The 18,887-nt window shown below is 35.7% G+C and overlaps 1 protein-coding gene across 14 annotated transcripts in view; it reads right to left on the bottom strand.

Moving 5' to 3' along the window:
- Positions 1 to 18,887, bottom strand: part of LOC135196336 (trichohyalin-like) — a 515,728-nt gene that overhangs the window by 53,198 nt on the left and 443,643 nt on the right. For 10 of the 14 annotated variants that reach the window (XM_064223096.1, XM_064223084.1, XM_064223095.1 and 7 more), the window contains 3 exons: positions 17,518 to 17,654; positions 12,632 to 12,997; positions 3,955 to 4,122 (listed from right to left, as the gene is read on the bottom strand). In XM_064223096.1, coding sequence (XP_064079166.1) covers positions 3,955 to 4,122; positions 12,632 to 12,997; positions 17,518 to 17,654 — 671 coding nt within the window. Of the gene's footprint in view, positions 1 to 3,954; positions 4,123 to 12,631; positions 12,998 to 17,517; positions 17,655 to 18,827; positions 18,884 to 18,887 lie in introns of all 14 variants that reach the window. The other 4 variants (XM_064223089.1, XM_064223092.1, XM_064223093.1 and 1 more) reach the window with 3 other exon arrangements.

Here is an 18,887-nt window from a genome sequence, read left to right as displayed (position 1 = left end):
CTCCCTAAGTTGAAACTCAGCTTATTCTGTCAGATACCTCTAAGTAATTAAACGACTTTACTTCTTACGAGTTTACTTTTTTATATTACTTTTTCATAATCAAAAGCTTAACAAGAGATTTTTCTCTCTTTGAAATTTGGCCTCTTAAAGCCAACGGGATTTTTTTTTTTTTTAGCCATCCAGAAACTGTTGAAAAAATAAATAAAATAAATAAATAAATAAAAACTCGCACTTCTCATCATTCTTCCGTTAGCTATTTTCTGATGGAAATAACGTGATATTTTGCCATTTGGTCGAAAATTATAGTTATATCCTCAATTAGAGTTATATCCTCCACTGGTGATTTGCATAATTGTTCTATCATAACACTGCTTCTCTGAGCGAATAACTGTGATATGTTTATCTTAGTTAATGTTCAACCCTTTTTATCTTTTGATAATCTCTATTTTTACCATTCACTTCGGTCTGAGGTACGATATTTTACAAATATTCGAGAAAATGTGAATATAAAACTCACTGATAAAACCTCACAAGATAAAATTAAGGGTTTTCATCACCACCATTCAACGAAGAATTCTCTTCCTCAAGTTTCAAATGTTTTCGAAACTATGTATTTTTTAAACATTACAACTTCATTTACTGGCGTAGACTACAGATGAAATCAGGCTCATCCTCTTCAATAACGTTACTGTTGTAGATTTGAATATAACTGAAAACATAATGGTAAATACCATCCAAACCATCATACGTAGGCTGTTTAAGTTTTACTTAATGTATAAATTTCCGTCAGAACCTTTAAAAAAACCCAGTGATTTACAGTTGTATATATTCACTTATAAGACTTAATTTAAGGAAAAATTCTCTTCTTTACACGTTTAAATACTTGTCCGGAAACAAATTTTCTTAATTACTTCCGCATCACCTATAATTATAAATAAAAGTTGCATCCAGCGGTGCGAACTGCGCTTGGTTTTAATTACCGCATCTAACTTTTCTCATATGAATGTAATAGAATCATTCTGTAATAGTGGTAGGCACATTTACAATACCTCATACAGTATGTATATTTCCCTATCTCACTTGGACGGCAATTTTCTTTTTTTTTTTTTTGCCTTTTTTTATTATTTTTTTTCTCACATCGATGCTCGCCTACTTATGTAAGAAAATCACTCCCCCTGAAGCACGTAGGTTATTTGTAATATTTTTTCAGAAATATTCCTCACGAAACACTTTGTCAAAGGATACTTCCATAGATAATACTATCTTCTCAACGCATACCTCCTAATATTACTCTTAAATCTCGGATGTTTAAGGCTTTGCCTTCTTGATAGAACTGAATTGAAGGCGATTCGTCGGAAAGGTGACCCTGCCATTTCATTCTTCCTTTTATTCCCCCCCCCCCCCCACAACACACACACACAGCACACCCGTCTCTCTCTCTCTCTCTCTCGTCTCTCTCTCTCTCTCTCTGAGTAGCGTCCCTATCTCTTTTCAATACGTACCTGTCATGCCACTGTTCCATAACGCTTGGTAGTTGTAACGCCAGAAAAACCTCAATAATTAATCAATTCCTTTGGGCTATCGAAGAGAATGCCGCCCCTTCTCATGCAGCATTGTCACAACATCTGAGCAAATCTTCCTAAATTCATCCCGTGCAAATAATTCATTATAAGATTAGGCGGCTTCATAATTAATTCTTTCCCCTTTTTTCAATGTCTAGAAATCACCCCCGGCGAGTATTTTCCCAGCTTCTCATAATAATCCCTTTCTCAAGAGGCAAGTCTACCTCATTTTCTAGGGCTAAGAGACCCCCCCACCCACCAAAAAAAAAAAAAAAAAAAAAACTATTCACCATCTTGTTTTCTTTATTAATCCCTATCTTCGCCCTTCACTTAAAAAAATCGGTACTTCTTCCCCTTCGTCTCTCGCTTGATATCCAACCTATATGATTTCTTTAAATGAAACCAGCACATTACAAGATACTTCTCTTTCTTATAAATAACGACCAAATCTATTTTCCTTTTTCATTAAAAACCTTATTTCCTAGTTATGAGTCAGCAAATCGCATTCAGAATGCATTATGTATATGTATATATAAATATATATATATATATATATTAAATATATATATAATATATAATATATATATATATATATATATAATATTATATATATATAATATATATATATATATATATATATATATATATACGTATATATATATATGATATATATGTATATATATATATATATATATATATATAGTATATATATATATATATATATATATATAGTATATATATATATATATATATATATATATATATATATATACGTATATACATATATATATAATATATATAATATATATATCATATATATATATATATACTATATATATATTACACACACACACACACACACACACATATATATATATATATATATATATATATTTATATGAATACATCATATGTACGTACACACATATATCTAACAATTTAACACAAACTTTTTGTAGAAAAGTGCAACGCGAACACATTCTAGAACCACCCTCTATAAATGAAAATGGCATATACTCACATGACTATATATGACAACACACATGAATGGGAAGATGAGTTTCTAAGAGTTGCCTGTAGAACATACATAAATAAATATTGTGAAATGATAAAGAGTTTTCAAAGCATGAGAAATGAGATCACGTGAGCCAATGACCAATGACGAAAACTTTATATATATATATATATATATATATATATATATATATATATATATATATATATATATATATCATATATATATACATATATATAATATATATATATATATATATATATATATATATACATATATATACATACATACTGTATAAATATACATGTAAGCTAAGTGTGGGTATGAGGGCGCGTATATACCAAACCACCGAAGTCGAAGTGTCTGTACACGAAGAACTAAAATACAAAGGTCTGGGCCATGTCAGTCTAATAAGGTAAAGCGACTGTGAACTTAATCTACATGGATTAATGTGCTAGCTAAGGCATGTTAACATAGCTATTATTAGAATAGTAATAACTAGCTTTATAATTACGATCAAACATTCGACGAGAAGACTCATTACCGGGGGAATGTGAAACGCTCATGTGTCTCGGGTATAGACCAATTCGGATTTAACGTAAGTGGGGTCGTTCTTAAATTACAAACTCAGTATATAATTAGCCCTCTATCAGAATGGTTAAAACCAAACACTTTCTTCCCCAAAATCCCTTAAAGGCATGTAGCAATGACAAAAGAAAACTACAGTATTAGGGACTAGATATGAAATCAAAATAAAACATACTTTTTTTATATATATATTTTATACTTTTCACATTCTTAACCCTACTCTTGCAATTTCTTTATTTATTTACAATTAACTTGCTTTTATGCTGTTAATTCTGGCCTGCCAATAATATACCTTTCTCATTTAACTACAAATCAATAATGTCTCGAAGCTCATTTCAAATGGTGATAGTGATTCCCGTGAACTGAGGCAAGTTTTACTTGAATCAGAGAAATGGACTGAGTTAATCTCAGGACGCTGATACTAAATCCCTAGCCTTTAATTTTGTATACATACTACGTATATTCATGACATAATTATCAATCAATCCAAGTCCAAGTAAATATGCCTTGAATCCTGATCATGACCGTCTCTTACATGATTTAACCTTAAAAATAATAAGTAAAATAAATCTGTAAAACCAATAAAAGAGCACCAATGCCACATGCCTTAAGTACGATTGAAAAATCAGGCCTTCCTCAAATACAAGGCTGAAAGATGTTCCGAATTTGCTGTGTTGCGATGTACTCACGTCGAGAAGAAGTTGATGTGGAGTAGATGTGGTTGGAAGGAGTGTAATGTTTTTTGGAATTTTTTGTTGTTGGTAGAGAACGCGCCCTGTAAATACTTACATCGGTCTGAAGCATATTGTAGTGCTCCTCCTTGGCGCAGAGGGACTCCTTCAGCACCATGATGTGTCGCTGGTAGTCGCTGTGTTGCTCCTCCAAAGTTTTCATCTTGGCCGACAGGGCCAGGATCTCCTGGTCCCTCTTCTGGATCTCAAGCCTCGACTCCTCCAGCTACAAAGAGTGACAGTTAGCCTCCGCTCTGACCAAAGTTGAGTCTGATATCGTCAGCGTGATTACTCTGACTGCTCTCACTCACTCTTGACCATACATGCGTTACATTCACTTTTTACTTTTTCTATATCAAGTCTAACTGCAAGACTGCTAACATGAAATATCCACGTGATTTGATTAACCAAGAGATATTGACTCGATCTCCTCCAGTTATTACTCTAAATCTAAATGGACTGTCTTTATATCTCAAGAATAAATAGGCCTAAATATATGACATATGTGTTAGAATACTGTTTTCATTCATTTCATGTGTAATTATTCGATGTGAATCTGGTTTGGAAAATGAGAGAGAGAGAGAAGAGAGAGAGAGAGAGAGAGAGAGAGAGAGAGAGAGAGAGAGAGATGATAAGACTAAATTTTTGTTGTTGCAAAAGTGTCCTGCTATGCCCACTTTGCAACTTTTTTCCAATGCTTATGAGACATTCCTTTTCTATTGAGTGTCGTATACGAGCTACGTTCGGTCTTTATCATTATGTAAATTTGAAAAATGAGATTATCATTCATTATCAAATTATTTGAACTGGCCTTACCACCTGACTTCTGAAATGTGTCCTTTATTTTGTTGTTGTTGTCGAGAGAGAGAGAGAGAGAGAGAGAGAGAGAGAGAGAGAGAGAGAGAGAGAGAGAGAGAGAGAGATTAAAAAATCAAAGTTCACTCACGTGCCATATACAGTTGTCCACCTCTGTGAAATGAAAATCAAAGGCTAATAAGAAACTGCAACTACGGAAAAATAATAATCACTGCATTTCACTGGATAGAGTCATATGGTTGACATTCAACCTGAATATCCAGATTATAAGTCAGTCGATATTTTCGTTCTGTTATGATAATACTCCGTCTTCCATCGAGCACCTGAATTCTAGTCCAAAAATTCAATCCGATTTTGCGGTTGATCGCCACACCGATTACATCGATGTGATTTCCAAATGCGATTCCGAATATATCAATACATTTCGAAATGTAAATAAAAATATATCAATATGACTTCGAAAAGTGATTCCGAATATATCAATGTGATTTCGAAATGCAAATCAAAATATATCAATAGGATTTCGAAATGTGATTCCGAATATATCAATGTGATTTCGAATTAATCAATATGATTTCGAAATGTGAATCAATATATATCAATACGATTTCGAAATGTGATTCCGAATATATCAAAAAGATTTCGAATTTATCAATGTGACTTCGAAATGTGATACCGAATATATCAATGTGACTTCAAAATGTGATTGCGAATAAATCAGTATCGTATCGAAATGTGAATCCGAATATATGAATATGATTTCGAAATATAAAAGAACGACGTAACAAAACTATAACGCTGGAATAACACAGGAAGTCTTGTAACGTTTGACAAGAAGAAAAAGGTCAATAAGTATTACAAATACGAAGATTATTTGAGTTAAAAAAAAAACTAATAAAACTCTCCTTTTCTAAAGTGTTATTGACCAATTGGAATTGGAATATATAATTTAGGCCAAAGGTCAAACGCTAGGAAGTATTAGGTGACTCAGCGTTTATTGTGCTACCGACCAAGGTTAGCGACTTGGTTATGGCTGCCAAAATTTTGCTTTGTGCTAAGAAATGCTCTGCTTGGCTGAATGCAAAGAGCACGCAGAGGAAGGACTTGAAACGAAGTTGTCAAAACTCTCTCGACACGAGTTACAAACCCTAAATTGAGGGCTGCAACATCTACATTGCTTCTCAATCAAAATCGAATATAGGTTGTAAACAAAGACACTCTAGAATTAGGCTTAGGTCTTCAGATATCCTTTCCCCTCCCCCAAAAATAAACCTCTAGGGTTTGGCTGTAGAGCTACTAGTTAAGGAATGGAGTATAATGTACAAATAAATTATCCTGATTTAAAAATTAATTGAAATTACAAGTCCGCTACCTTACTCATTATATTACAACAGAACTAATTCTGTAATAGTGTTACCAGAGGTCACTACCACTAAAACACCTTCAAATCAAATAAATAAATCACGGAATTTATCCTGAATAGCAAGGTGGATGAAGATGCATCCTCTCATCACAGTAGATTTGAATCTATTGCACTGCGTCAACTTGCAAATGCAAAGCTCTTGCAAATTAAATAAATAATACTCGAGAATTTCAAATCGTGGTAATGCATTACTCTACTGACTTTATACTGAAGTTGAACTTTTGTATATCAAGTGAGTTTTCACTAGGGTTTCACATGTCCGATAGCGTAACTTTTACTTCGGTAGGTATAGAATGTCGAATGAACTTGAAGCAAATAATTTCAATAGCAGCTAAGTATTCATTGAATATTAAGTGTAGTTTCCTATGTCTCCCTTATGAGAGTAAGAATACATTATATTTCTTCTCTTCTGATAGTAAGGGAACAATAATATTTTTCCGCTTCTGATTGTACAGGAACACTAAATTTTTACTCCTCTGATTGTAAGGGAACAGTACATTTTTGTTCTTCTGATTGTAAGGGAACAATATACTTTTACTCTTCTGATTGTAAGAGAACAATATATTTTTGCTCTCCTGATTGTAAGGGAAAAGTATATTTTTGCTCTCCTGATTGTAAGGGAAAAGGATATTTTTGCTCTTCTGATAGTAAGGTCAAAAAATATTTTTGATCTTCTGAATGTAAGGTCACAAAATATTTTTGCTCTTCTGATATTAAGGTCACAATATACTTTTACTCTTCTGATTGTAAGGGAACACTACATTTTTGCTCTTCTGATAGTAAGGTCACAATATGTTTTTGCTCTTTTGATATAAAGGTCACACTATATTTTTGCTCCTCTGACAGTATGGGAAAAGTATATTTTTGCTCTTTCATAGTAAGATGACAATATATTTTTACTCTTTGATATTAAGGTTACAATACATTTTTGCTCTTCTGATAGTATGGGAAAAGTATATTTCTGCTCTTTCGTAGTAAGGTAACAATATATATTTGCTCTTCTGATAGTAAGTCACAATATATTTTTGCTCTTCTGATAGTAAGGTCACACAATATTTTTATTCTATCTTAGTCGGATAATACAAGGATGATTGATGTACCGCCATCTTCTTTGAGATTTTTAAGAGCCAATGGCAATTCGGAGAAATAATAGAGTATCTAACATAACTGTGATTATGACGACATGAGTAAAATTTTGGAATTACATGAGGCTTTCTATCATTTCATCTAAAAACTTTAAATCTCGCAGAGGCTTAAAATTCATCATTCATCGTTTCTATTATGAAGCCTAAACATTGTTTATGAATGAACAAATATACATTCTAATTTCGAACGTTTCCGCTTTGTTCCCATCCATAAACACTACAAAGCCATCAGAAAAAAAAGTTTTTTTTTTTTGTCATCTATGAGAATCCAGTAATAAAAATAAAGTTATGTCTTATAGGTTTCATATCAAAATGCGTTACTTGATGGGACAATTGTAATGTCATGGTTAGCTCTATGTTGGTTCTTTTAAAGCATACTCATCAAGAGGGATTGAAAGCACATGACGACCTGAGAGGTTCCCAAGACTGTTCGGTAACTCCAGAATGTCACACTATACGTCCTAGTCTGACGATATTCCAATTTGTCCCTATTTCAAAAAAACATATACATTTACTTTGAATCAGGTTTTCATCTGTTCATCGTAATGGCAGTGCAAAAACATTTTATGAATTTTCATGCTTAACGACATGGAAGTTTTTTTTTTTTTTTTTTTTTTTTTTTTTTTTTTTTTTTTTTTAAAGCTCTACTACAAATCCTTAATCATGTTTGGAATTATCACTAATTCTAGACAAGTAAAATTATTTTACTGCATAAACACGGTCACCAAGCATTTTCAGGCTTTTTGCGAGCACTTACAATTACTCATTGAACTTCCTTCCCAACTATAGTTCATTTTACTGAGCTTGGTTACATTGGAGTTTAGGATAACTGAGACACTCAGGATTCAAACCAAGTCCCCAAAGAACTAATTTAATCCTTTCCTATGACAGCGTTGTTCTGAAAGCTGTATACAGTAGATGTTTTACTTCAAGTCTGGCTAAATCCTTAGTTGATCAGTGACTCATGATTTCATTTATCTGGTCTATTTTATAGAATGTATGTAGTTTTGATAATAGACTATTGTCTTTCGTAAGTTTGCCTAATGTCGGTAGCTATGTGAGAAACAACATTATTGTATTTGAGTTCCAATCGTTTCCGTTAATTTGCGAATTACGTTTTTATCCATACCAGTATGGAATGGAATGGAATATAAAATTTACGCTTTAAGCCAAGAGCTATAACGAATTTAGTTTGTGATGAATAGGTATGGCAACGACTTTATAAATTAGATTAACAAAATCTTTTGAAAAATTATTTTAAAACTATGGTAACAACTGATGTTTGGCAGAGAATTATATTCTCCACAAAAATAACTATAACCTTGCATTGCCGAATTGAACGAGTAAATAAGTCCCATTATCATAAGTCCTCTCTTTTAGGCTTCTTCGGTTTTATCTACGTCAATGACCTTTCATATCGCAAAGCAAGTTTGCTAAACCAATAAATCGACCATTCTGCGTCAGCTGTCTTCCTTCCAAATGAAAGTCTTATTTACTGGCGACAATAAACTTTCAGTAGCTACTACTGTCGTGAATACTTGAGTTAGTTCTGCCAAAACGTTTACCGGAATAAATGTGGCACTGAGATCTCGTTTGTCAGTAATTTGTTTTTTTGTTCATGTTGGGTTAGGGTAGGTCAGGTCTACACTTACGACAGCTTTGACTAACTATAAGGTACACAATCATTTGCAACGGCAGAGGATGTATGTTACTACCCAACGCTGATGTTCCAGTAATAAGATTCATTTACTGGCCGATACTTGAAGATGAAAACAAATCAGGTCATTGTTTCTTCATCATAGTTGAGCAGGTTAGTCATACAGGGCGGGATACATTTCCAGTTTATGATGAGGGGCTGTTCCTCCCTTCCTCAGTTGTGTTGAAATTGATTCCCAAATCTGTACAAGGCTCCCCATTCCTTAACAGTGGTCTAGAAAATTTGCTTAAAATCATTTCGGTAATCTATCGTAAATTACTCGAATACATCAGTTTGTTAGTTTTTACTTTATATTCAAGTTCCTCATATCAAAAACATACATCACAATTTTTGAAAGTTTAAATTCCAATCTTTCGATAAGAAGCAAAACTTAAAATTCTCCCAAGGCAGAATATTAGCAAACTACTCGTAAACTTGAACAACAGTTCAGGAACATTGCTAATCAAACAATAACTGCCTTTTTGACAAAAGACTGAAGAATCCAAAAGATTAATTCCGCAAGCATTTATACCCGAGTCTACCTCTTCTGCTTTAGGAACACCGGGGATCATCTTCGTTGGGTGGCACAGAGCACGGCGATCAGGTAAATGAAAGTAGGAATATTTAGGAAGTAATGAAGGGGAAAAATACAGTAAGGGCACGGCCAAACGCTTTTGGCCAAAGATGGGCGTGCGACACGATTTTCTTGTTCTTGAGATGTGATGGAAAAACGTGACTCATTTTAAAGTTCAATCTAGGGCACCAAGACCAAGAGCAAGAATGGACTGCGTTGGTAAATCACCAATTTTCGTTGTACGGTCAATGTAACATCTATACGCCAAGTTCAAAAGTTCCAGACTTTAGAGACAAATATAGAAATATTTCCTAACATTACTATTTAATATAACATATCTTTACGTGAGTCACTCTGAAAAATTAATATCATGAATTTACTCGACGTAAATCTCAGGTTTCGGTATCAACATCAAGAATACAAAGCTTTATTGATATCTTCAATCATTTTCTCGTCAACCTTCAATGCAATCTGCCATCTATCAAAATTGGGGTAGGCATTACTTCAATAGTTTTTTTTTTTTTTTTTTTTTTTTTTTTGTTACAATCAGGCCTATAGGCTCGACGAACCGTCCAGATTGCCGGTCCCGTTGGCCTCCACCTCATAATAACGAATAAAATGAAATAGTCATGCCAAAACTTGAGTGTCCTGAAAGAAAGCTGTTTATAGCCAGATCCGTAAATATAACTGTCCAGTTTACACAAACAAAACATTATGCAACTGTCACATAGCAAACCTCATCACCACATACGATTGATATGAAAATTGTGTTTTCTTCCGTGGAAGTAGCGGGCGTCCAAATGTAGGTTACAAATAATATCAATCATAGTTAACCGTCTTTGCTTTGGACATAAAAGCAGTCCTCGTCATGGAGCCCGTTTAATACGGTTAGCTCGTAGTAATTCTGCAACATTAGGAAGGCCTGCGAGTCTTACATCTTCACAATCTCTCATGGGAAAGGAGTAGCTGGAATAGTGGCTCTGATGTAATGTGCATATATTATTCATTATATTTATGTACACTATATATATATATATATATATATATATATATATATATATATATATATATATATATATATATATATATATATATATATATATATATATATATATATATATATATATATATATATATATATATATATATATGTATATATATATATATATATATATATATATATATATAATATATATATATATATATATATATATATATATATACTTATATATGATTACATATATACATATATACATATATATATATATATATATATATATATATATATATATATATATATATATATATATATAGCATATATACATACACATACATATATATATTATATATATTATATATGATATATATATATACATACTACATATATATATATATATATATATATATATATATATATATATATATATATATATATATATTATATGTGTGTATATATATATATATATATATGTATGTACAAAATATCTATATCTATATACACACTGGCATGCATGAAACTTTGTTTATGTAGCAATCCGTAATCCAACAATATTCAAATGTGAAACAATTCCGATTTTGACTAATACAATGTACAAGTTGTGTGTTACGTTCCCTAAAGAAACCTCTGTGGTCACCAATGACAGAAAATACCTGGCTTCTCTCTCATTCGTTCTTTCTCTCCACATAAAAACAACATTTAATCGACTCGTCAATAAACCTACTAATATACATACCTGGAAAGAGCAAGATTCAATTACTCTTCCTACATGACTGGAAAGCTTCAAGATGTATATTTACACCATGATAGTTTAACAAATAGCTTAAGAGTATCACTAAGATCCAAAAATTTAAGTCGACCTACAAAAATACTATTAAACACGTCCACAATACATACAATGGATAACAAAGATACCTTGAGCTAAAAGGGAAGAAGAGACGGAAAGAGAACTCAATAAACTAACATATCATGGTGATGTTGAATCCATTGAACATATCAAAATGGTCACTGAAGATGGTGTTAAGATGAGGTATAATGGTAAGTGGGTCATGGTAAAAGCAGATACAAGGCCTCGGAGACACAGCTGAGAAAGAAAGCTAGTTATATTATTTATATATACAACTCCAGGCTAAAGAAAACGAAGAAGTGGAGATTACTGGCATTCTGTTTTTGGCTTCTTTTTTTTCTCTCTCTTTTTAGTTGCAGGTTTTTAGGGTGCACAATTCGACGAGAAAAAGAGAAAAAAAGACAGATCCAGAAATGAAAAGAGAGGGCAGAAAGTCTACGGAACGAGAACTCAACATAAGGACAGTCTCACCTCGTTAATCCGAAGCGTAGGATTCTAGGAAAGTGTCATCTATAGGATTTAACAAAATAATCCGTCTTACAGCCTGGATACACGAGGTTCGCTTTAACACTTCGAGATCAAATCAAAACTTAATGTGCATCTTAAAACATGCAAGCAAAAAAAACAAAGAAAAAATTGTAAAATAAGGAAATGATAAGAGAATGGAAGATAGATAAGCCCTCATCTGAACTTACCTCCAGATAATTTAAGTAACCAGGTTAAAATATACGCAAGCTGCTGGGCACCTTGCTATCATCTAGTATAGCAATATATTGATTCTATGACAAAATTGCAGAAGGAAATTTATCATCGCATTATATAAAACTGGTCTTTTTTTCGGTAACGTTCTGCCGATTTCTAAAGCAGACTGAAAAGCATTTTTTCTAATAAATGAAATTTTAAGGTTCCTTGCAACTTTGCATGTTTTTGTTAGGAAACAATTGCCACCGAAGGGCAAACGATGACCACATGTAAGGTTGACACAACCATATAACTGTCTGTCTTGTCGTTTAATCATGTTTGGCTTTTTATCTTCTTGCCTTGCTCAGGAATCTAGGATGACCAAGAAATTCAGCAAATGGGCATTTTCTCGAATGCATTTGGGTATCTATAACAACCCCATCAAGATTGAATGAGCGAGTTTTCTCTCTATTTTTTTTTTTTTCTCTCTGACTGAATGTCTGGTGTATGGCAACTGTTCGTGTGGCATCATTGCCTGAAGGTGACCCAAACTTACTTGGGCTTTGGCCTTCCGCTCCCGTTCCTGTAGCACCTGGAGGAGGCGTGAGTCATCGGTGGGTGGTGGCGTAGCCAGGGAGGCCCGGGAGCCCCACCGAGAGCCCGATAAGCTGCCCCCAATGAGGCCCCCTCCAACTAAGCCTTCCCTGGCAGCTTCCCTCGCCGCCTCCCTGGCCATGGTCACCTCCCCCTCCAGGAGCCCAACCTCCCGCTCCAGCGAAAGAATACGAGCGTCCTTGGTCTCCAACAGCGCCGACAGCGTCGCCGATGTACCGGCGTCAGCAGCAGGGCCATTCAGCCCCCAGGCCCCCCCGAAGCTATGTTCGTGCTCACGCCTCAGCCGCTCCGCCGCCTCCAGAGCTTCCTGCAGCCACACCCATACCCATCAACCAACGAGCAACAAACACTACTACTGCTGCTGCTGCTGCTGCTGCACACTCCCGTCAACCGCAGGCAACACTCTACTAGTAAGTGCCACTGCGTGGCAGAAACTACTCTCTTTTTTTTCTCTCTCTGCTTAACACAGCAAGGTATGACTGCTCTTTGAGTGAATCGTGATCCAGGTACGAAAAAGCACTCAGTATTTGAGCTACTCTCTGAAGCTTTGACCTTCCAGGAAATAACAAAATATTGGACTTTTTGGATACCTGTGCCTCAGGAAAGCTGACAGGGCAGACATCTAAGAGAGATACTTCCTAGAAAAGCAATCCAGTGCTTTGGTAGGATGAAGAGTCCCCACAAAGAGACAGTCATACCTTACATTATACTTAACAAAACAACTTAGGTTTACATGAAACGTACTACAGAAAGAGTGGCCCCACCAACAGCACACCTGCACCCCGGACACAACACTACAAGTTTAACTGCTTTGATCCCATGGTCAAAACATGGCTGTCTGGATCTTTACATATATATATATATACATATATATATACACACATATATATATATATATATACATTACATATTTTTAAAAATTCAACAGCAGGTCCGGCCAATATGAAAGTTTAATCAAAGCGCTTATCAGAGTAAGGCTTTCATAAGTATTTTAGGATATGAAAATTCTATTCAGTCTATCAATAAAATTCAGTTTTTTATGTTTCAGACAATGGCCAAATATTCATTACTGCTGCTTATCCTGTTCAAGACAATAACTCGCACGCTGTCTCCTCATAACTGTGTTCTTTCATTCATGCAAAATGTGATAGGAATGTTGCCAAAGGTTTATGATCATAAGAGTAAATGGCTATAAATGAATGTGCCATGAAATGGCCTTAGACATTCACACTCATCTACTTAAAACTTACTGATAAGCTTATACAAAAAAAAAGCAATCCTTCTATTGCACTGAATTAAAATTGGTAAAATAAGCTCTACAGTCATCTTGATACTGCAACATCTAATAAACCTTTTATGCAACATTCAATTCGCGAATGAGCAGTAATGTGTGCAGTAAAATGGGATTACATTCATACAGCAAGTTCCCAAACATACAGATAGTGAAACTATCACTCTGCCATTTTCAACATCTAATCACAGTACATAATATTCAGAAGTCGACAGGGCACCTCTTCATTTATACCAAATCTAACACCACATTCTTAGTATGAAAAAGTATCGAAACCCAGCTGCGCACATTTTTCAGCCACTTACACCAAACAGATCATGTGTTATCCAAGCCATATGGACTAGCAGACAGCTTTTCTTTATCGAGGGTGAAAGAACATTACAGTACTTTTCCCTTACTGGGACCAAATCTTAATACTACTGCATTTAGTTGCTATAAAAATTCTCAAGACTGCTGCTCTTAACACATTGGGTGCAAAATGTAACCTTGACAGCAAAGTATTTCAGAATGAATGCCATTCCATGACTAGCGGAGAGACATTACATTCTGTAATTCTGTACTTTTCCAAGGTTACTACTCCTTCGGCCACACAAGGTTCTAATCTACTGCCTCTGACACACATGAATACACAGCTAGAATGTCAGGCACACAAATGTACAGGCAGGTGATTCAATTAACACAAGACACATGGCTCCTAGGTTAATTGTTAAAGGGTCACAAGACTATTATTGCCTGGGCATACAGGGTCACAAGACTGTTGCCACAGCCACAAGGGGAATTCAAAACTGCAACTTTCACTACACAGGATCCTAAGATGGCTTCATCGACTCCATAGTGTCACGAGCTGCAACCAGGGCTTTATAATTCAAGGGAAATGACTCTCCTCAAACACAGTTTTACCAAAGAAAGTGAGCAACTTTTCAGTCTAGATTTAGGTTTATCTCTTTCTGAGCAGATTCGCTCCTATGAAGCCAAGCCATATAATGACAATAGGGTAATGAAATGAGATGCTTGACATTGCACACACACAAACACACACACACACTGCCGTTTATTAAAAGCTCAACACATCAAACTCTATAGTTATTATAAGATAGACGGAACATGCAGGCAGAGAACAATGACAAGCATTAGATCTTTCCGTTGAATGTGTCTCATATGACAGTACATTTTGGAACAACACGTTTATCGTCATTATATACTAGACTGGACATCGCGATTAAATGACTGTGCAAGTGCTAATGACGCAATGAAGAAAACGACAGCAGATGGACGGAAGGTTACAAGAAACACCGGATAAAACTGAGCGCAGAATATAGGAACATTATCACTTGTTTACATGAAAGTCTTGACCAACGTCACGTCTAAAGCCATGTCATTCATTGGAGGAAAGGGGTTGCCTAATCAGAATAAAAGAGAGATAATAAGCAGAGAATCTTATAAGTGGCAAAGGTTTATGTTATCGAAAGACGTGCAACCCTTCTACATATTGAAGAAGAATCGATAAGCAGAAACTGTTTTTGAAAAAATACTGCAACACATTACAATACTAAAAGGAAAAATATGAAACCAGCAGAGATCAGATTTCAATAACAGACTACTTAGTAAAGTTGAGACAAGTAGGTGCTGCTACTAAAGGGGGCAACTATAGCCATAAAATGTTCAGCTGAAATGGACATGACAATAAATCAGTTTTATCAGTAATTCTCTAATTTCAAGAGTTATCGATATAAGGAGGGGTTAGTCTAAAGAACTACGGTGATCTTAAACTTTAATAATCGGGAATCATGTTAGGTATTGGCCTAAGAGGAGAGAAAGATTGGTTACTCTGGTTTGCTTAAATCTTTTGACTGGGTGAATTTATTTCCTCCCTTTCTATTTGTTGCTTGCTTTCACTTTCATCCCTGAGCATCCAAACTAATGAAATGCTTCTTCTCTATTCTTGTAGTGACGAGCCAAATCCTTCTCTCGTTTTGGAGGTCTAGCGGTGGGTGGGTGTGGGTGTGGCAGCATCATAAAAGTCTACCTGTACCCGAGTACAATCAGGTTCCCTGGCAAGATCTACTAGAAGCAGCCTAAGTCCTATTGGAACAGGGATTCTTTTCTCTTGTGCTCTGGGAGTAACCCTAAAATTCGCCATATGAAGACAATTTTATGATTTTAATCTTATGCCAATGAATACTGAAACTATAACAAAGCATCAGTGTGTCACTGACGAGGGTAATAACTGAAAATGGTGCAAAAACCCAGGGCTACAACAGGTCCTTTGGATGTCAATCTTTGCACTTGCATGAGGGTTCTTCCCAGATAAAGAATTTTCTTGAGATAAATAAAAGGAGTCTATGCTCTACAGAATCTACAAAGAATAAATTAAGAGCAATAATAGATCAGACACTTGAACACTACAGAGAATTACATCTACAGCAACTAAATCTTGCATTTCTATCTCTTAGCAAGGAAGTAAATGGATCTAACCAGGCATGATGTTATACTCGGGTACAGTCTACTTTATCCCGGGCACGAGTCTACCTCTAACCCGGGCACTTGGCATCCCTCACCACGGACACTTTCAGGGCATCGCTGCCCAAAAGTCTGTCTGTCAGTCGAGTCGAGTCACAGACACGTGAAGGAAAAAATCTCACAAATCATCAGGTTTCTGACTTAAATTACCATTAATTTCACTGTAGACTGAAGATATTTAGAATATGAGCGATATAATTTAGAAAAAGAATTCTTATCTAAAATCAAAATTGTATAACAATACATAGTATCTAACACAGCATAATCTTCAGCACTGGAATGATCACATTCTAATTTCTTCATGAAGTCAAGCCCACGGCCTCCTGCATCTAATATCATATAATATAATAATAATCATAATAATAAAGAACGTGTTGTGTGTTCGTGTGTTATCGCGTTGTTCTGTGGGTGGGCGAGGTGTGGTGCGCTGGGGTGGGGGGTTACCAGGTTGGCGGGAGCGGGGGGGACTCGCGACCCGGGGTGCCTGCTGCTGACGATCGGACATGAGGTGGTGAGGTCGGGTAGTCTAGAATTCTTCAAGATGAAGGTGATCTTCATCATCATCATCATTATCAGCGATATCATCACGTCGTCATTGTTCAAGTCATTGCTAATAAACAAAGGCATACCCTAAGTCAAGTAACTTGCCTAAGATTTCTAGTTTTTTGGGGATTATGGGAAACCCTGAATAATCTGCTGTCACCAGGGATGAATTTGGGGGTTAGTTTAGTTAGATAAACAAGGAGCTACTAGTCTTTCATTGATAGCTAAATAAAAGCATTTAAATTTTGTATTTTCACATCAGTAGTGAATAACAACTTTGAAATCGTGAAATGTGCACTGATTTCTTTCCATATAGTCATAACATTCAGATATCTAGTCCTTTATCTATCTTCTATTTCAGATCAGATACTCTACACTTTTTCAAGTCATGCTTTTGGCACATCAGAGTGCCAAGGTCACGTCACCACCCGACCCACCACCTCAAGGGGCCTGACACAGCTGTCAAAACTCACCTGACGCAGTTTTTTGTTATCGTCCTCCCGTTGGCGTAAGGTGTCCTTCACGCGGTCCAGTTCATTCTGAGTCTCGACCAGGCGCGCTCGCGTTTGTTCCAACTCTACTGAGCCTTCCTCATCTATATTTTTATCACCTATAACAACATGCAATAGCGCCATCAATTGTTGTGACAGAGGCGAGGCGCTGACAACAACGTCACTTTCGACATTCACCACGGCCACACGCGCTACTACTGGTGGGGGAGGGGGGACAGGGGGGCCGAAAAGGCTTCACCCTCTCATGTTTGTAACAACGAGGAAACAGTGACAATAAGGCAAGAAATTCCAAAAACAATGGAATTATCTTCTTCCTTCAAATTCTACTGTTATAATACTTCTTACTGTAGTATACAAATCAAGAACAGTTAAAACACTTACTCTAGGCCTAGCTTAGGCCTATCTGGGCATAAACCCTGAAGAGTAACAATAAAACCCCTGAAAGTCATTTATTGTGGGGGTCTGAGGGTGTTACCTTCGGCCCATTTCCCTTGCCCTCCCCTACACTACAGTCTGGCTCCAACAATTCTTCTTATCTTTATCTACAGTATTTATTCTTTTTATCTACAAAGCACCATAATTCAACTGAAGAGGAGAGAAAGTGTGACTCAAATTTTGGTAATCTACAAAAAAAAGGAGTTCTGGCACTGAAGAAGCCAGAAGAATTGTAAGAGGCAAACATACAGCAGGCTGATGGAGGGACACAGCTGGGAAAATGTGGCAGCCTTAACGGTGGTTCAGAGGATGTGAATATAACAATAAGAATAATGGCAATGAACAGTATCATAACAGAACTAATCATAGACAGGATATTGTAACTGTGGCACCATAAGCATAAAAGAGCAACTGTGTGTAGTGGAAGCTTAAGATCTAAAATTGGTCTAATCAATCGTCATCATCATCCCAACCCGGTCCCATGAAGGCGTGAGAGTAAACGCTACACTGGTTTACCATGACAAGCTACTGACAGAAAGATACCTCAACCCAGCACATTGCATGAAGGTCTGCCACTTTCTCTTTCAGTAACTTCTCGATCGATTGGTCAATTTTAGAGCCTGTGAGTGCACTGTACATTTGAATGACTCTATGTAACATACTCTTTGCACCACTACGTCTGAGCATTCGACGGCTTGGGCATTATATCTGCATGTGTGTTCTACTACATCCCCCGAACACCGTGGCGGCCATACTGTATCGGACATAATAATGATGATAATGATGATAATAAAAGTAACATACAATAAATGAATACAAGACCAGTGAAGCTGCACCTGTTTCTGAAATACTGCCTGCATCTGGTTCATCATGGCTCGCTCCTCCTCCTTGCCTGA

This window comes from Macrobrachium nipponense, chromosome 17 (assembly GCF_015104395.2).
Source record: "Macrobrachium nipponense isolate FS-2020 chromosome 17, ASM1510439v2, whole genome shotgun sequence".
Classification (NCBI taxonomy): Eukaryota; Metazoa; Arthropoda; class Malacostraca; order Decapoda; family Palaemonidae; genus Macrobrachium; species Macrobrachium nipponense.
Note: the sequence above shows the minus strand (reverse complement) of the source record. Positions and strands in the feature narration are given on the sequence as shown.